The sequence below is a fragment of the Dermacentor silvarum genome, chromosome 7 (assembly GCF_013339745.2).
Source record: "Dermacentor silvarum isolate Dsil-2018 chromosome 7, BIME_Dsil_1.4, whole genome shotgun sequence".
Classification (NCBI taxonomy): Eukaryota; Metazoa; Arthropoda; class Arachnida; order Ixodida; family Ixodidae; genus Dermacentor; species Dermacentor silvarum.
Window position 1 is genome coordinate 146,552,029 of NC_051160.1, and position 20,309 is coordinate 146,572,337.

General features: G+C 46.5%; 1 protein-coding gene across 1 annotated transcript in view; it reads left to right on the top strand.

Annotated features, from left to right (window-relative positions):
* The window catches only part of LOC119458580 (AB hydrolase superfamily protein YfhM), a 33,957-nt gene extending 15,397 nt beyond the window's left edge, over window positions 1-18,560 (top strand). Inside the window, exons 4-6 of the mRNA XM_037720420.2 lie at window positions 2,843-3,011; window positions 5,334-5,470; window positions 12,280-18,560. Coding sequence (XP_037576348.2) covers window positions 2,843-3,011; window positions 5,334-5,470; window positions 12,280-12,503 — 530 coding nt within the window. The 3' untranslated portion in view covers window positions 12,504-18,560. The remainder of the gene's footprint in view (window positions 1-2,842; window positions 3,012-5,333; window positions 5,471-12,279) is intronic.
* Window positions 18,561-20,309: the final 1,749 nt, after the last annotated feature.

Genomic DNA, 20,309 nt, shown 5'->3' on the forward strand with positions numbered 1-20,309 from the left:
AGGTAGGGTTCTTCTAAAGGGGAGAGAAGGTAAGGCGGGTGGGTGAGGTAACGAGCGAGAGTGTAGAATTGAAAAGAAATATAATGTACTACTGATAGTCGGTGGAGGGGTTTGAGGCAGCGCTGTGTGTTAGCAGGTTGACGTGTCATGGCAGGTTCCTCTTTTCATGCAAGGGGTCTGGACAAAGGGGGGGACATCACATGCGGACATCACATGCATTGCATGAACAATGCATGTGATGTCCGCAAGGGCCGCTGTGTGTCAGCTCGAAACTCAAGCGCTGGTTCCCCATAGGGAGGCGCTGTCAGTGGAGTTGCATGCAGCTGCTGCTCATTTCAGGGAGGGTTCCTCCGATGTAGAGGGCTGCCGTCTGAAATTTCCACGCCTTGGCTGCTACTCCGGTTGTCTCAGCTGCTGTGATTGTGGAACAACAATCAACGATACAGCAGGGGCCTCATTTTTAACATCATAGTTTACCATAGTAATGCGTCGAATGCAGTATGTAATAGTTTAAGTGCATATGCAGCAACTGGAGTGTCAAAGCGGATTGTGTTTTGCACGTAGCAGTTAAAAAAAATATGCACACATGCACGAGCGGGCTGTTACTACGGTCGTAGCGCTTGCGGTTAATATGCCTTTGGTTACCATTGCAGGGCGTGGCAAATATGAAAGCCGGCAGGTGTTAACTTTTTGCAGAAGTGAGCGCTTTACTTGCCAAAAATTTCTCATACGGATATTCTATTTATAGGTTGCAGTATTCATAGTGAGGCAAGTTTGCAACTCTGTGTACGTTAAATGCAAATAAATTTTTTAACTTGGGGAGGAGTTCCTTGCAATTTTTTGTTTCATCACACAAATGCCCTGACTGGCATAAATATTCATAACCAGAAGCTTTCGCACATTCTACCATGTCAGTGTGGCTTGACGACCAGGAAAAATAAAAACATACATTTAAGCACCCCCAAAAATTTTTTTTAATTGTACATTTGATAGAGAATGCACATCTGAAGCGTGGTTGAATAGCAGTCAACACAACTCAACGTTAAGAGCAGGTTCAGAATCGACAGCACCAAAGGGATTTAATACACTTGGACAGAATGGACAAAACAACACAAACGGTCACCACCGCGATTACTGAGCTGACTGCCAAAATTGGCGGAGGTGCGGCCGCACGGCAGGAGTTTGTCTACATCGATGGTGCCATCTCAGTGTAAACCACGAGTAGGTGACAGAGAGAAGTGACGGCTGCTCGAACACCACTCGATAGGCACAGAATTTTTCTAGGAGGCTCTGTTCAAACACAACACAGACATTATTGGTACATTGTTGCCAAGTTGTCATTCTGAAACACCTTGCAACTGCTTTGAGCAGATGCTAGAGGCATGGTCGCTCGATGAAACACATGAGGTGCAGCCTGCCACATCACCCGAAACCGGTGTGAGGCTCCTAGTTGTCCGTACCACCGCAACGATGTCGCTACTCCGGGACAGGTCCACGGGTGGGAGCATTCGTTTGGCTGTGTCCGTGTGCTTCGCACCGCGGCCGTGCCTCGCGTTTACATTTTATTGACGTGAAAGTTGTGCTTTTTGTTTCAAAATATAAAATAAAATCTCAACGCTGCCTGCAAGGATACCAGGACCCAAGAGTTGGTTTCGGGCTGCTAATGGGCACACATAGGTCTGAACGGAACACCTTTGCCACTGGTTTCGAGCCATATGACCATTGTTCAAGAGAACTGGCGAGTTCTTTATGGAGCGGCAGTAATGCTGATACAGCGGGCGCTTTTGTTGAATGTGCTGATTTTCTTGCCTCGCTTGATGCACTTGTTTGCATGTAAAACAAACAAAAAAAAACATGTAAAGTGAAACTTCTTACAAATGTGTGCATATGACATAGGTTTAGATAACTATTTTCTGCTAAATTTCGTTAGTTTCACCTTTCCAGAAAAATGGGGTAGGCAGCAGTTTATAATGTATCGTACATTCAGCCACATTGCTGACGGGTAGCATATTTATGTAAAGACGATGCAGCGAAATAAAGTCGTTCAGCATGAATACAGCAATTCCAATGGTGAAAAAAAGACAGAAGATCGAGGCAGGCTGTGCCAATTGTTATTGTCTTTATTTCCACGATCTGAAGCCACGGAAAAGCAAATCGTACTACCTTCCGTGAAAGAGGCTTGTAGATGAGTTTTAACCGCTCCACAGTTGCATTCAGGTTCCCTGCCCAGTTCGCCAGTGGCGGCCGTAACAATTTGCTTATAAACACCTTACACAGTTCCTTAGTGTGGCTGTCGGTCAAGTGAAACGAACACACCAATTAAAAACCTGTCACTTGGCTCCCAAATGCTTCCTTTACCACTTTTTCCCTGTCGCAAAAGATTTTTCAGCCATACTTTACGGCGTTCTACCCCGCACGGAAACTCATCGTACTGGATTAATGGATCCTTTCTTGCGTTAGTAGCGCACAGTGGCAAGCAACAGTTGCACGGCATAGTGCCACATGCAACACGATAAGGACCTCGACACTTTTATACTACCACGGGTGCGGGCAAAAGACGTGCAAGCGAGACACGAAATCTCTCCAACACACACTGAGAATTCGTTCCATACCGATTTGCGGCACCTTCAAGAGGGAGAGCAGTCCCGTAGCAGTGGTGCCCCCTCTAAAAAAAGCAGCGGCAAATTGCAACTTTCGCTTTACTGCTCCGCCCATACTTTGCCGCGCTACGTGGCAGGCCGCACCTAGTGCGTTTCATCGAGCGACCGTGCTAGAGGTGTCCGCGACTATATATTTGTTCCTTCGGTGCAGTGGGTCACATTAACTGTGTTATTCGTTACAGGCCGGAGGAAGGCGATTATAGTGGGCCACGGCCTGGGTGGCATGGTGGCCTGGGTGCTGGCCACCAAGCACGAGGACATGGTCGACCGCCTAGTGGTTGTCAACGGCCCCCACCCGTTGGCTTTCCACTACCAGCTGGAAAACAGCTTTGCACAGATGCTCAAGTCGTGGTCAGTTGTGGCATGGTCGTAGTCCGCTCCATTAGAGCATGGAATTTCTTGAGCTTTGCTCAAGCGCATGTGCATTTAGTATTCTAGCTGCCTGACTGTGAAGCTTGGTCAGCCAGTTGTTAAGGTCATTTACAAACTGGCTTAGCTCAGGCTGGGTTAGGTGAACTTCGTCCTGAAGCTGTAGGAGATCGAGTCAACATCAAAAGAGATTGGCACAAGTAATTATCAACTGCAGCAGCAAAGTCACAGCACGTAACACTGAAGTTGACAAGCACTCTTATTAGAAATTGGTGGTCCGTTGCCACTCTATACTGCTACAAGTAGTTCGCCGAATAGTGATTAGTCAATGACAGCTGTCACTTTTCCTTTTTGTTTAGTGACATCTTGAGTTCAGGTAGTTTCATGACCAGCAAACTTAGCATGCAAAGTAGCACGAAGCTTTGAAAGAATTTCATATGGGTTTCTCGCGAGCAATGCTTCATCACAGTGCTAGAAAAATTTAACTTGGCTTAAGGTTCCAGCCACCTCTTTCCAGGAGAATTGCTCAGCACTTGCTTGCTTTTGGCCAGTTTGGAAGTTCCAGGGCAGCTATCTGGACTTAACAGATAGCTAGCAGATGGTTGGGTGAGGTTGAACAGATCAATTAACAGTACATGTATGTCAAATAAGTAGGGGTGTGTGAATATCGAGTATCACCGAATCAAAGTAGTGAACCTTCGAATACAGTCAAATCTTGTTAATTCGAAACACTCTTAATTCGAACTGCCGGTTTATTCGAACTGACGCTGTGGTCCCGTCAAAGTTATGTGAATTTCAATGGGCGAAAACGCTCAGTAATTCGAACGCTGAAAGCACTTGCGACCGTTAATTCGAACATACCGCGGACCGACAGTGTTCTCAGCAGCACGCCAAATAACACTGGCGGCACCTCCGACCGGCATTGCTCCGACACCGCCATAGAGGAAAAGCTTTGGAGAGCAGCGGTGGAGGCCCAGTGCGGGAAACGCGCGCTTCCCGATAATGGCAGAAAACGAAACTTCAGGAGCGGTCCATGCTGGCGCCGGCATGGCGGCGCGCGTGTGCGGAGACCGTCGAAGGTGAGGGAACTGAAGGGAGTTGAGAGAGATGGCGAGGGGAGCCACCGAAGCGGCGGAGTTGCCGAGGCCAAATCTGCCTCCCTGCCCTCCTCCTCCTACACGGTCTCCGCGCGCGCGTGCCCGTCGCCATGCAGGCACCGTCCGCTCCCTGAAGTTTCGTTTTCTGCCATTATCGGGAACCAAGCGTTGGCCGGCACGGGCAGTTGCGCTCTTTATGCGCTTGCGCACCGTGATATTGCATGACTCGCACCGTTCGTGCATCGTGCTATGGTGCTCGAATACTTCAAAAATACGTCCTTCCTTTAATTCGAACAAATTTTCGGGCCTCTTCGAGTTCGAATTATCGAGATTCGACTGTAATTCAAACTTGCCTTGACCCTCCAGATTGTAGAATCTGGTTTTACCTTTGGAAGGGACAGTAAAGAGAAATGGTAAGTTGATTAAGTACACTCGAACCTCGTTATAACAAAACGAGATGTAACGAAATAATGGATATAACGAAGTAAATGAAATTCCCCTTGAAATTCCCACAGAGATCTATGTATTTAAAACCTCATTTCAATGAAGTGAAATTGTCCTGCTGACAGATATAACGAACTAGATTCGTCTCCGAAACCGAAAAGTATGCAGAAACTCCACTGGACTTGTCTAAGTATGTGTAAGCATACCCACAAATTTTAGTTGTCCCACCCTCAATTTTCAATTGTTTTTATGTATTTGCACTGTTGTAGCTCAGTAAATGTAACAAAAACTTGCCACGTTCAGTCTTTGGCTCTTGTAAAATAAAGTACAGTCCGTCTTTACCAATGAATAATTAAATAGGCCCAAGCAGGGGCCGTCAAAATGAATTTTGTCACTGCGAGCTGATGTGGGAACTTGCCAGTTGTCTTTCATTTTTGACTTCTCTGCCTTGCCGAGCCTGTTCTCACAGTAAGAGTGGGTGTTATGCAGAGGCATACTTTATCATTACAATATAACTTTAGTATACTTTACAATACACCGAAGTTTAACTATTACAGTATAATTTACATTACAGTATATTCCTGTGCAGTGCCTGTTTAAAAGTCGGTAGTGTCACTTTGGACTACACGGTGAATACGTGGCGATCTGTCTAATCACTGATTAGCCCATTCAGGACCAGCATCCATCCCTGGGCGAGGGACTGATGTTGGTCCTCCAGGGAAATGCCCAGCCCTTGGTCCACCTGCTCTGTTCTCTCTTTCAGGTACATCGTGACCTTCCAGAGCCCCAAGCTGCCTGAAGCGGTGCTCAAGGCAAATGACTTTGAGCTCATTGACAAAGCTCTTGGCCCATCGCAGGTGGATTTCAAGGAAGTTGTGAAGCATTCCCTCTCACGGCCAGGTACAGCATGCTCAGTCATCTTTAGTATTTTCCTTTCTCAGCTAAGACTCTGCAGCACACTGAAAAGCTGTAACTGCACAATGTTCCTATGATTCAAGAATATCCTCTCCACTTTCATTTCTCTTTACCTCATAATTTCTACAATTCAATTAAAAACTACAGGTAAATTTTCATATGCTTTCCTTGGCTTTATTATATGTTGGCTTCATAAATGGTTGTGACTAACGAAAATCGGGCCCCTCGGTTCACCTCCTTCTCGTTCATTGCATAGCGGGGGTCTCTACTCTAAGAGCTTTTATGCCTTCAGGTAGCATACGACAGTTCATTGGCCAGTTACCTGTTCCTAATTTCATATACAGTTAAACCTTATTATTACAAAGTTGATAAAATCTGCACTTTGGTGTGGCAAAATTTCTTTATACAGTAAAACTTCGATATAACGAACCTCGATTTAACGAAATTCCCGATGTGACGAACTATTTTTATTTCCCAGTCTTAGTTCCATTGAATTACCGAAACCTTAATAAAACTAAATTCTCGATATAACGAAGTTTTCGCTGCAAGTACAACTTCGTTATATCACGGTTTGATTGTACTGAAATTCATCCTTTTATGCAAATAAGTACAGTCGCTGATGCATATTTCTTACTGGGAAGGGGCTGTAAAAAATTTCTGGATAATTGGGCAGTCAGCAAAAGGAAATTTTAATGACAAAAAAAATCATTTTGTTGAAATTGACAGTTGGTGACGAAAGATACGGTTTCATGCCATGTCGATATCTTCACATCAACGGTACCAGTGAAGCCCTGCAACGCTTCCATGCCCACTCCGCCACTGCGGCTTGATGTGTCGCCCATAGTGGGACGACGTTATCAGCGAACCGAATTCCACAGTCTTCCCAATCAGCATGAAAACCGGTCAGGCGCCACAAAAAACATTTCGCTTTAAAATCGCATGAAATCGAGACAATGGGTGACAACTTGTTTTGCAACATTGTACACCTGTGTCGTGTCCGAGAAATCAAGCAAGGTCTGGCATGGCGTTCGAAATTACAGTAGCCAGTATGCATTGTTTATACAGTTAAACCTGGATATAACGAAATTGACAAATTCACGAAAAACTTTGTTATAAAGAGGATTTCGTTGCATGTAGGTTCGGCACGAAAATTCGAAAAAGAAACGCTTACCGTATTTACTCGATTCTAACGCGCCCTCGATGGTAACGCGCACCCATTTTATGTTTTCGTCGAGGCACTCATCTTTGGAATGTCACACCAGGTACTGGATGCATGGACGCGTGTCGTTTCGCACAAGCGCAAGGCGTCGGAAACAAAGAGCGAGCGTCACGATGGCGTCATAGCATCGTATAGTGTTACAGTAGAACCCGCTGCTCTCTCTCTCTCGCTGCTACGTTCCCGGGTGCTGCGTGTTCCTGGCTGTTACGTCGTTTTCGGCCGGTCCCGGCACAACTCCCATAGAACCCAATGCATTGGTAGCCCCGCTGTTGCATTGCGAACTTCCACCCGCGCTGGCCCGAGCGGCCATTTTGACTTTTCATGTTGCTTGGCATGGTGGCTTGACGATGGAATTGGCCGCCCAAAGTGCCGGGGGCAACAACTATGACGTATTTTCGGTTTCCGCCAGCAAAAGTATGGCCCTTGAGATCCGTATTTGCTATCTAAAGATGGTGTCTATGACGCCTTTTGTCACAATTGTCAAAATTGGCTTTGGCTCATAGATGTTCCGTATAAAGTCCAAGGGCGATAACGCAGTTGCCGCGCGCCGTATGCTGTATGTGCGAGTGAAAACGTGCGAGGGGAGCCGACAACCGCGTCTAATCTCGCGCCCGCAAGAAAGAAAAGCAGGGAGGCAGCGCGCCTTCTTTGTTGCGCTCGAGGCACCGGCGAGGGAGCGTTGGCGAAGGGATAGCTGGCGGCGTTGTACTGTACGCTGGCATTAACTGCGTACTGCGCGGCGGCGTGCAGTCACGCGGGCCGTATCTTGAAAGCGACCTGCGTAAGGGGCAGAGTCTAGGCAGTGTAGGGCTGGTATTTTGTAGCGATGCCTTTCTGGTAATAATGCGTTTTCGCACTTATCGCGCTTTGTCAGTGGTCAGAGCGACGGTCCGCTCGCGTTATCAATGGGATCAGCCGGCCGTGAGCGGTGGATGATAAGACTAGTATAGAATAAGTCATAAGGCATTGCTACAAAATTGCGGCCTAGGTTTGTCGGCGGCTCGTAGCTTTGTGCATGCTGTGTGTTCTTGGCGCTCAGTTTGCGTTCAAGCGATAGGCAACAGCATGAAGGTCACTTCGCTCGCCTCTGCAGCGGCACTTCCACATGCTGCCAGCGTTTGACAGCACGTGTCCGCACTCATCGAGTGTGATGTGTCACAGTATCTGCCAGCGCATCGGCAACATCAACTGGAAAAGGAGAGTGCTGGCTTGGTGGGCTAGGCCAGCTGCAGCAAGCGGCAGGATCAGGTTTGAATGAAGGGAAGGGGAAAGGTCACGCCCGCGGCGGCAAGATCGCCGGGTCGAGGGATGCAGGCCTGCCTCACACACGCTCGCACGCACGCACACATGCGCTCGCTTCGCATTCCGTCGCGGCGGAGAAGGTGCTTCCGGTTGCTGCTGGCGCAAAAATGACAAAATTTGGGGTGAAATCTCTAGGTTGTCAGCGGGGAAAATTCATTATTTCGAGGGGGCTCCCGCTGCCACTTCGTTACGTAGAGGTCTCAAATACATGGAGTAACGGCGGGGAATAGATAAACTTGGTTATATCCAGGAATTCATTATATGGAGGTTCATTATAAGCAGGTTTCACTGCATTATTGGTTCCATGCGTAAACAAAAGTCTCAGTTTCGGTGAGACTCCCGACGCCGTGATCTTAAACACCTTCTGGTTAATCCATGCCACCACAAATGTCGGCACTGTCACCTGCTCGCCAAGGAAAAGGTAAGGAATGACCCCGATGTGGCAAAGCTTCTACAATAGTGCAGGCACAGTCAGTGTGTTTCACTGCTTGTTACGTGCAGCGGGCAACACCATCCAGTGGTGTTACACAGAACCGTGCCTTGCATCACATCACTGAATGCTCATCTGTCTTTGGTAGAACTACTCGTAACGCCCTCACACTTCCATCCCTTGAAGCACCTTCCAGTGCCTCTCTCTTTTCTCTCACCTTTTTTGCTGTAGACTGCACAGATCTGAGCAACAAGCTAAGATAACATCATCATCACCATCAGCCTATATTTATGTCCACTGCAGTACGAAGGCCTCTCCCTGCAATCTCTAATTCGCCCTGGCTTTTGCTAGCTGATTCCAACCTGCGCCTGCAAATTTCCTAACTTCATCACCCCACCTAGTTTTCTGCCGTCCTCGATTGCGCTTCCCTTCTCTTGGTATCCATTCCGTAACGCTATTGGTTCACTGGTTATCCAACCTACGCATTACATGGCCTGCCCAGCTCCATTTTTCCTTCTTTATGTCAACTAGAATATCGGCTATCCCCGGTTGCTCTCTGATCCACGCTGCTCTCTTCCTGTCTCTTAACGTTAGGCCTAACATGTTTCGTTCCATCGCTCTTTGTGCGGTCCTTAAGTTGTTCTCGAGCTTCTTCTAAGATAACACATTGCTGTAAAAATCAGTGTGCTGTGCTCCTTTCTTCTGGCCATGCTCGTGGGTGGCAGCTGCAGGGATGGATCGCGGGAAAAGAGCAAGCCACGCCAGTGTACCATAATGTCACAATGCATCTACCTCCAGGGTGCTGAAACCAAAATTGGTTCGTAGAAACAAGTTCTTTAGGACACTGACTTTTTCGAATATTTTTTCTGAGGTTTAGAAGGACCAGACCTTCAGACAGACCTGCCAACTCCTCCGCAAGGCTTACGAATTTGAGTTCGTTCTATGATTTCACAAGTATTGCATCAGCTTTTAGAAAAAAATAGATTCGGTTTGCTAAGTTGTGAAGGGTGGGGTGGCACAAGGTTGCAGAAAATGCGTACTAGGAGAGAATTGTGATGCTACCTGGGGCGCTCTTTCGGGGCAGCACTGGACGCCATCTCCCAGAGGGATACTTGGTTCGAGCTAGTTTCTTCAGAGAAGTTCCTGAAGGAGGTTAAATTGGTGACAGCAATGTTTCTAAATAAGTCACTGTGATCTAAAACTAACGTCCTGCTTGTTAGTCTCTGCTGATCCAAGTTAGCTGCTTGTGGGCTGCATCTGAAGGTCAATCATGTTTAATGAAGTGTGTTCGTATCTTGTAAGAGGCATGTGCTGAGAGCATCCCTTTAGTAAAATGTATGCTATTACGTCACCCCCTTCCCTTGTTATGCCCGTGGGATGTTTATAAATTTAAAAGTTAACAGGCCGCAGGTATGCTATATAACGAAGAAAAAATCCACGGCAATCTACACCCTTCTTATGAGTTGTGAATGCGAAAGCACCCATTGAACGCCGCTGAGCGGTGCTTCGAGTTATGAACTCCTCGCGGGCAAGCGAGCACGTTCTGATTTAGCCTTACTGAGGCGCAGCTAGAACGCAGGTGAGAGCTTGCATGGACAAGGAATGCACAGATAACACAGGCTTCTGAAAGAGTGAGTGTTATTTGGCCTCACAGCGATGCCCTTTTCCCTCACGCATACCTGCAAAGCGGGAGACTCCCGGATTGGGACCGTTTCTGCCGGTTGTACGGTTGACAGGAAAGTCTCCCAGAAATTGCAGTTGTGTCCCGTTTCTTTTCTATCCGCGTCCAGCGCTTTGTCAGGCCACATTAGCAAAAAGAATCCAACCCAATCCAATTCATTTGGAAGTTCATTGCGCAAAACATTGCTAAGAAAGCAGTAGGGAAACTCTAAGGATGCACTATTTCGTTAACCGCAGAGTCACTCCTTACGCTGACGGGGTTGTTGGGTGCCCTAGTGGCCCTAGCCTCATTAAGCTAGCGAGCAAATGCCGCGTTCCGCCCCTAGCAACACTAGACTCTCCATCGTTTTCCTCGGCGTCAGTCACTCTGGCATTGCGTAGGCCTACGGTCAGTCATGGCTTTACAAGCAAGGAGCACTAGCGCAAAAAGTGTCTTCAAGTATTTTAATGTAGTGCTCAGCCAAAGTGACGTTGGGTATTTTGTTTATACCACAGAGCAATGCAGAGTGCGAGCGGCAATTTAACATCCGGAAAAATACGAGGACGCAGTGCCGCTCATCCATTTGTTGCTCGTCTACAACGGTGCCGCTCGTCCATTTGTTGCTCGTCTAAGACGCTGAGAAACGTCATTCTCATGTCAAACGTCATTCTCATGTCAAATGAGAAAGAAATGAAATTTCTTACAATCGAACATTATCTGAAGAATTTTTGAACACCCGCCGTGGTTGCTTAGTGGCTTTGGCATTGCGCTGCTAAGCACGAGTTCGCGGGATCAAATCTCGGCTGCAGTGGCTGCATTTCAATCGCGGTGAAATTCAAAAACACCCGTGTGCCGTGCATTGGGCGCACGTTATAAAGAACCCCAGGTGGCCTAAATTAATCTGGAGTTCCCTACTACAGCATGCCTCATAATCGGATGGTAGTTGTGGGATGTAAGACCCAAGCATTTAATTAAATTTGAAAGAATTTTTGAAGACAGAATTAGCAACAATGTAATGCCTGCAAAAGTGAGACATTGATGTTCATGTGGTCATTTGTATATCTGTAAAAAAAATTCTAAGAAAGTTATCCTGTCAGTACTTGAAAATATAGATGTCGGGGATGGGGGGTAGTGTAACCGACTGACCCGCCCCTCCCCGGGTAGGAAGATCTTTCGGTTTTAGTTTCTTCGAACTAGGCAAGTATGCTCACGCAACACCTGGCGCGCTAATGTGGCAGCCCTTTTGCCAGCTGTGCTTCATTGAGGCATGCTCGTGACGTGGCATCGTAGACAATTTGGAATTTCGGTGCTGCTAGAGACATAGGACGCGGCTTTTTTGCTCAATAAGCCACTTGGCACTTTCGTGAAAAAAAAAATTGCAAGTAAAAAATTCCATTTCAGTATACTCGTTTAACAACACTACCAAACTTCTGAGTATTCCTCCCTGCCTTTCTTGGGCTAAGTGCTTGATCTGTGGCTTTGTGTGGTCTTTGTAGACATTGCTTAAACAGAGATTTGCAGGAATTACCAATAACAACCCGGCCACTTGTATGGCTGTCACCAAAGCTAGATTCACAGCAATGGCGCACCGACGGGAGGCGGGGGGTTGTAACACCCCCCCCCCCCTGAGGCCGACTTAACCCCCCCCCCCCCCTTTTGTTTAACCCCTTTTCTTCTCTTGCGCCTTTGAGTACTGCAACTAAGATGTAAGACGCGCAATCGTCTGCACACTCGCAAACTTGCGCGAAAGGCGAATTTTTTGACAATTTCTCGTGAAGAAATTGAAATTAGTGCTGTTTAGATGGCATTGGCAAACTGTCAACCCCCCCCTGGTCGAGATCCTGGGTGCACTACTGATTCACAGGACTCATGTCTCGGCATTCTGAGTGGTAACTTTTCCTCTCTGTTCACGAATGGGCGGGTTGGTATTCTATGCTGTTGTAAACATTTGATGTAGACATTGACGAAGGAAACACGTACACCTGACTTTGAAAGTTCTTGGAGCACAGCAATGGTCACCTTGGTAAGGTTTCATGACAAAGAAAGTGTGATCGTGATGGGGGCTTGTTAGCCGGGAGTCATTATCACTTCAGTACTCATTCAAAAACATCAATTCTTTATCGGGAGGGGCAACTGAAGTGTGTGTTATCACGTGCCGCTTCAAAGTGCATTCCCTCTCGCAGGCGCCCTCACGGCGGCGTTGAATCACTACCGCGCCCTATGGCGGAGAGATGATCGTCTCCGAGACCTGCGCTTCCGCTACCTCAACACACCAACGCTCATCGTGTGGGGCCAGCGCGACCGCTACCTGACGCTCAAGCTTGCCCAGCTCAGCATCCTGCAGGCCTTCGGGCGGGTCGAGTACCTGACCGACGCGGGACATTGGGTGCACAGGGAGCGGGCCTGACCGGGTCAACGACCTCATCCGGCAATTCTTCAAGAGCACAGAGGCCCTCTGCTAGTGCCTGGACGGTGCCCACGTGGATAACGCTTATGTGCGAGTGCGTGGCTGGAAAAACAGAGCTGTGCTTTTGTAGTTAAACAAGAGTTGCAGGACTCGTGAGACTTCCGCCTCAGTGGCCATCACTGACTGAAACAAATGAACGCTATTGTTGCGCGTGTGCATGCGTGGAAGTGCAAATGTGCAGCTCCAACTGAACCCAAGCCAAGCCACTACTTGTCATTTGAAACAGTGTCTTTAAATGGAGGTGAAATCGTGGATAGTTTGGACCATATTGGTGAAAATGGGCAGTACCTGTCGCAGTACTGCATTTTTGGGCATTGTTTCATTATGATGGGTTGTAGGCTATCGTGTGCAGCTGAGTTTGGTGGCGTGGTGTTTTGGATGTTTACAGGCTTTTGACGGCTCAATTTGCCTTCCGTAGGTCTCATTGAAGCTTTTTCTGCTTTTTAAGCTTCACAGGGTGTCTTGCTTCGCTGCCATAAGCATGTAGGGGCATGTGAGAACATAACTAGTGCAGCTATTCTTGGCTGACTTCTGTCAAATTAGTTATTCAAAGAATCACGAGAATGGTGTTCTGTGCACTATGCATGTGATACAGCATGTGGTGGCATCGGGTCCCACTGAGGGCAAATTTTAAAGCTCAAGCTCTACTGCGCCAAGTCTCGCAAGGTCGTTCATCACATCGCAATGACCTTGAGCTGCTAGAGCGCAAGAGCACTGCAGAGAGGCGTCGCAGCTGCGCTCACACAGATCTTCGCCGGGACTAGGCGAGGGTTTAACTGCTGCTTCGCTGGCGCTTGGTCGCTCAGCCTCGCCATGGATGGTGCGCTGGCTGGGCTGTCTGTACATTCGCGTCAGTGCAGGTGACAGGCTGAATCCAATCATCCTGTAGATATAGCTCGACAGCAGGCTGTGAAATCTCAACCAAGGGCAAAGTTGGCTGCTGAAACAACGGAGCAAAGGGAGGCCACATTAGCCCTTTATAGAGAAGCTTACCAAGCGCGGAAGCGTGCAATAATGAAGCACTGTGTGCATAGTCTTTGCAAAACCAATCCAAACAGGCCTTTCGCTCGTGATAACTAGGTTTTGCAAGAGTTAAACCTCAGCCAATTTTATTTTTCACTCAATAATTGTATAAAAACGGTAAATGTATTTTTTTTTCAAAGCGCACCGATTCTTGTGTAGCAAGCAGATGGACACAGTAGCTCCTGTAGTGCTGGACAATTTTTTAAGTAAATTCTTTTTAACCCTTACACCATTCAGTTAACTAATGTGTGGTGATGTCTTTGTGTTAACAGTTGATATCGCTGACATTTATTTTTTTTTCTCGCCTGTTCCCTAACACATGCAGTAAGAACTGATGGGCATCCACTAGGTGCTGTTTAGCCAGAATGTTTTGTTAGAAAAAGATCTTTTTTATGCATACCTATAATGTATACAAGTTCAAAAGTTTATATGCCATAAAATACCGATCAAGAACTCTCCCCATCGATGTGGGGATAATACAGGGAATGTTTAGATAGGGGGCCCTTGTTTGGAACTGGCCTGAAATTCAAGATGGGGGCCAAAAATGTTCACCCCCCCTCCCCGAAAGAACCAAAATGGGGTGCGCTGTAACTAAAAACGTTTATTGTAGGGCATTCTTTCTAATTGTTTTCGAAGCTGTCGCAAGATTCTTCCGAGCCAGATCTGAAAACTAGGCTTAGGCACACACTGCGCAAGCACCCTCGCAAACTTTTGGTGCCACGGCACTGATGTCAGAGCGCCAGTCATGCAGCTCACCATCCTGGGAACCGTTGAGTGCGCTGGAAATTCTGCACCCCTTCAACGAGCGCGCGACTATCTCTTCTGTGACAGCAGCCCATGCCTCGGGCACAAAGTCGAGGGCATCCTGCCCGCGATGGCTTTTGTAGATTGGCTTTCAGCAGTTCTCTCTTCATCTCCTCATGAATATTCTTATGTTGGCTTTAAATGACCTGTTCCAAAACACATCAGCTGGCTGCAATAGGCTTGTTTAGCCTGCAGGCACGTACAGAACGCAGTGTGTCGCGTTCCTCTATGGCATACTTTTTTCCCTGTGTTTTGTGAATGGGTGACCAATGTAGCACAAGCAGCCGCTGCACGTCATCACCGTTCGGTCCCCACACCCTTGTCAGCCACTCCTGCAGCTTGTCCGACATCATCCATCCGTTTTTTGATGCCGTGACGCGAACATTTGCTACAAATGAAAAAAAAAATAAAAGTTGACAGTCAACACAGGTCACTGTAATGAAGCATCCCTGTCATCGTTACTGTCCGCCTTGAAAGCAAACAAATTAATAACCTGGTGCACAAAGGTCCTCACTCACCTGGTATACAAATACTCATGAACGCCTTGGCTGAGATTCTTCCGCTCGGTTCCTAGACGATTGTGAAAGCTGGGAGCTTGTGGCCACTTGCGCATGCTGGCAATGCAACCCTCCAGGCACAACCAGTGTTAAATTCGGACGGTGCTCTCGCCAACCACGTTGTTGGTCCTTTTAGCTGGAGAGTCGATTTTTACCATCATGTTATCCATATTTGAGATGTTGAACAGCGTGTACTCGTGCTGAGTTTGGAGCTTGTTCATGGCAGAGCGAAAAGCCTTTGCTGCCTCCGAGAAATTGTCTGGTGTCTTCCGGCTTTTGTTTGTGGAATGGTGCATTGTAACGCCAAACCGCTGTTTTCATATGTGCTGGCTTGACGCACCAAAGTTTCCGAGCTGCAAGTTGTGCACTATTTTGACAGCTTCTTCAGAGCGAAGTCTTGCTTACAGCATGTCCTGCGCTTCTTTCCCGTTCCAAAAATTAAAAGAGTGGTAGTGAATGAAAACCCAAAATCCTCAGATCATAGTAGGGGACGCTTGCACTGGTGGGAGCATTTGATCGGTATTTTACGGTACTTGCGGACAACTTTCTTGGCTATGAAACAAAGGCTGCAGAAACAAAGCGCACCTATTTTACCGCTGCTGGAAGTAGTCTTGCAGTTTTGTTCACATTTTCTTATTGGGAAATAGAAAATAATATATTTTTGTTTTGTTTACTACACTGCCTAATTTGAAACAATACATAAAATTCACCAGTTAGCTACTGGTATATTATTTTTAGTTTGCCCTTTCGAGTTTCCACACACCTGTGAGCCGTCACATGTTTTGCGCATTCCTCAAAGACAAAATGGCACCTGCATCTTCTGGTGAGTGCTCGTCACTTGCTGTCCCACCAATCAGCTCCCTGAGAGGCTGTTGCCAAACTTCAGCAACGAAAGACTGTCAAAGCACAGAAAACAAATTCTTGCAGCGTCTATGCAAAAACTAAGTGAACCCATCTGAAAATCACAACCATCGGCATGTACAAACGAGTGAGCAACCGGGCTGCAGCGTCGGTTGCGTGTCCCAGTCCCGATCAATGCCGAGGTCGTATCGCTGTTTCGGGGCTCCAACGCAGCTGTGTTGCTCACTGTTCAGAACTCGGTACACATCGCATGTATATATATAATATGCATTGATTCACACCGAGTTAATTGTCTCGGCCTTCACTAAAGTAAACAACTTGTGCTAGGTCGGAGAAACCAAAACTGGTGCCGAGCTCGCCCGGAGTACATTGCATACGAATACAGTCCTGTGCAGAATCTCCACCCCCGTAGCTTTCACTTCGTAGACAAGAAAGTTCTCCATCATCTTCAATGATGTCAAACGCCAAATGCTACTTTTTCAAGAAGGGGCAAATGCTGATGCGTTGACGTCCAGATGAGAACAACTTGCGACTGTTGCAACTTCTTTTATGCTTCTGTGGAAGCGTCGAGGCAGCACTGCCTTGGTTACCTTATTTTCATTTAAGCCTTACTTTATAACCTGACTGATTGGTCTACTTGGTGTTGAAACATCTTGTTTGAAAGCGATTTCACACAACATCTTTCTTTATAGTTGCACAGCATGGCATTGTGGTAGGAGGCTTTTGGAGTAAAGGAAAGCATAGTGCAGAATAAAAAAAAGGTAGTGGCTAAAGAATTTATACGATCAGCCTTTTGAGACAGCTTATGGATGCTGCAGCTTTAAACTAGGGCATTAAGAGCTTGGAATCAAATGTCAGCACATTTTCGTGCCTGTAATGTGCTCTTCTGAATGTATCTATCACAGAGTTGCACTCATGTCAGCAACTGTGCATCGACAGCTATGCTTTTGTTGCATGAAAACAATCGAACTCAATATTTATGCATTTGCAGTAGGGCCTCATTTTTGCTCTCTACAGGTTTACTTAGGAGGCTGAGGGTCTGCATAGTCATACTGACTGCATTACACTCTAATCTCAATGTAACGAATCATCGGATAGAACGAAGTAGGTATAAAAATTTTGTTGGCAATGATTTATTTCAATTAGTATTTCACTGCAACAATGCAACTGAAAATTCAGTATCTAATGCAATATCAATTATAGCGAAACAAATTTTTATTTGCACATGGCTCCAAGTGATATGCACGCAGCAGGTAAAAGCTGCAACCCTTGCAGCTTCAAGTGCTCTCCTTTGTGCAATTGGCTGAAAAGATATGTGCTTTCGCCACTAGTGCCATTAACGAAAAGCAGAGTCCATCTCGGACGAAAGCTTTCGCTTGGCCTGGTTTGGTTTGCATAGTTCTGTAACCCGCACCACCGATTTGTTGGCAGCAATTTCGGTTTGCTCTTTTACAACGAACTTCTGATCAACGAACAAAATTTTGCTGTGAATGCGAAATTGAATCATGGTTCAACTGCATATACTCTATTGCTGCTACTGTGAGCCACCTTCGGCCTCCTTTTTTATTATTCAAGAAAAACATTCTAACTTCAAATAATTGTCCTAGAGAAAAAAAATGTTTAATTGAAATATATTGACCTACTCATATCTGTGGTAGACAGAAATGACAAAATTTTAATATGCAACAAGTATATCTTTTTTTCTTTACAACCATGTGCAAAATTGTATGGATTAGAGACATAGGGGTTACAAAAATGCTTTTTGGCTGCAAGAGTGTAGTTAATGCGCGACTCTCACGCGTCTCCTGTAATCCGGCTTCACCGCGAGAGTCCTTTGTTTTCGCTGTAAGTTAATTGTAGTGGAAATCTCTGTTAGTGCTACATAGCAAAGCCATCAAAAAGCTATGTTAAAAAAACTTTCTCATAGTTGCTGCTTAGACCACCACGAGTTACTTAAGCTGCTTTTAATTTGACTAAATTCAAACAGTGCTAAAACTGGTAGATGCTGTTTCACCAAGGTTGAAGAAATTGACTAAATGTTACGAAGGTTACAAATGTGGTTCTTGTGTTTGTTAAAACAACCAACCATGCAATATGCACTCTAGTTCACAATCCTGTTCTCTGTGGGAACCAGTGACAGAGTTTTTTGTACTGTGGTAATGAGCAGTGTACATGACAATGCAATGGTCTCTTCACATTGCTGTGTTTTTTTACTTTATGCTGTCGTGGTACTCATTTCGGGGCATTTTATGATTTTCACTTACGTGGTGTATATACGAGAAAGTCGTATAATAGTATAGCTCAGGCTGAGGCAGTAATGCCACGGCAGTGTGGCAGTTGTGAGTATGAACCACTTTTTTCACTGGTTGTTTTATGAGCCAGATCTCTGCCGACACTTACAAACACACATGGATGTTTGTGCCAAACTGTAGACATATTTGTTCTGTCTGGGCATGGCCACAGTTTAGTATGTTTCCAATCTGGCAGTGTTTACTTTCAGAAGTCAGTGGACATTAGCAGTGTTTGAGACTCCTCAGAAATGGGTGTATTTTGATCTTCATGTAGACACATAAAAAGTTGCGATCATCATTAAAAAGAATAAATAAATGAAGAGCAAAGCAACCTAAGAAGTGAATTCCTTCTTATGCTGCATGGCTGAAGCTTACTAGGCATGCTTTGAAGTAATTTGAATATAATATTATTATTTTTTGACCATATAGAATTATTAAGAATCGTCTGTGGCAAATAGCATAATTCTAGTCATTGAGCTGGATTACTCAAAGGCAACACTACTTGCATGAGAAATGGAAATGCATAATTGACGTATTAACAAAAATTGCCTAATTAATGTTTGAACTATTACGTTACAGCGCGCGTATTGCACTTTACAAATTGTAGCTGGTGAGCTTCCAAAGCGATCTACTTGGACCAAATTTTACGATGACGCAAGTTTCGAGATATCTTTCTAAAAGAAGGCAAAGTGGCATGAGCATGCCAGTTAGTTTTGTGCATCGATGCATAGAATGATGGTTTGTTAAAAAAACAAGTACAGCAATATTGCATTTTTACTGCAAGTTTCATGGTGCACATCTCAAAACCCCCGCAATCCTTAAAAGTAGTTGAATTCAGTTCAACTCAATTCAATTTTATTGATAAGTAAATTAGTACAAAAACAGCAGTATACAGGAAGTGGATATGCATTGCTAGCTCACCGGCTACAATTTGTAAATTGCAATATGTGCTGTAGTGTAATAATTTAGAAAAGGGAATTAGTAAGCTTTTGTTACCATGCATTTCGATTTCTCATGCGAGTAATGACCGCCGCTTCAAATAATCCAACTCAAGAACTACAATTATGCTATCTGCAACAGGCGACTTCTAAAATATTCTGTATAGTGTAAAAAAAGTGGGCAGCTTGCACTAGTGGTGCAAGGCTGGAGTAAACAGCGGTGCTGGTGATCGACCGAGCTTCTTTCAGGTCAGACTAGGCTTGGCTAAGTTTTGCTAGGAAGTGCTAAGTGCTGCTAGGCACGGTATTCCGAATCGGCTCGCCGCTGACGCGCAGATTCTCTCTTGGCCGCGCGACGCGCTTCAAGATGAGCGGCTTAATATTCTTTCTTCTTCGGGTGTCAGGATCTTCTTTGGTCGTCCCATGTCAAGGCTACACGTACTCGCCACAGAGTCAATGAGAGTTCTGACGCCGTCCCGGCGGCTTCGAGCTTTATTTCCCCGGTGACATCACGGCCAAGCTGCGCCTCCACACTTGCCGGGGCGTGGCTGGTCGAAACCTGCCGAGCTGCTGCCCACGCCGCCCGTGTTCGCGCCGGGGAAACGCCGCCCGCGTTTCACCGGCACGAATGCGGGCGGCGTGGGCAGCAGCTCTGCGCGTTGCCTCGTTTGTGCTGCTACAATTTCTCTCTCTCTATCTCGCTCTCATTTTCTCTTTCCCTCTCCCGAGCATTGCGCGCGCCGCCGGATGCTCTCCTTCCCTCCCCTTAATGTCCCATGTCAAGGCAACATGTGCACGGCACGGAGTGGAGGCGAGGCACACGCCGCTCCGCGAGGTGGTTGCTAGGTCTTGGCGCTGAGCCGTGCTCCCTCAAGGGCTGCAGAAGATAGCGTCAACCTTTCCCTTTCCTCAAGAACCACTTACTGGTTGCTAGGCAACGCAGTGACGTCATAGCTCGGCGAGGTTATGCGACAGCAGGCGCCACTTTTTACGGTGAGCTAGAACAGCTTCGCTGTTAAAATAGAAACCCACCGAATTGAAGCCCGGACTGACCGAGATCCCCCCCCCCCAAGGTTCCGGCTGGCGCCCATTGATGCCTGGCACGACGCCTATGAACAAAGGCACATATCCTTCCAATGTGCGATTATTATGGGCATTCGCGTCTCAACGCCTGTCCGACACCTGGAAGTTTACAAAGCACGAAGCACCGCAGTCAAGATGATTGCGGAGGGAGGCAGCCGCGGAAGCTCCACAGAAACTTCCTGTGGGGCT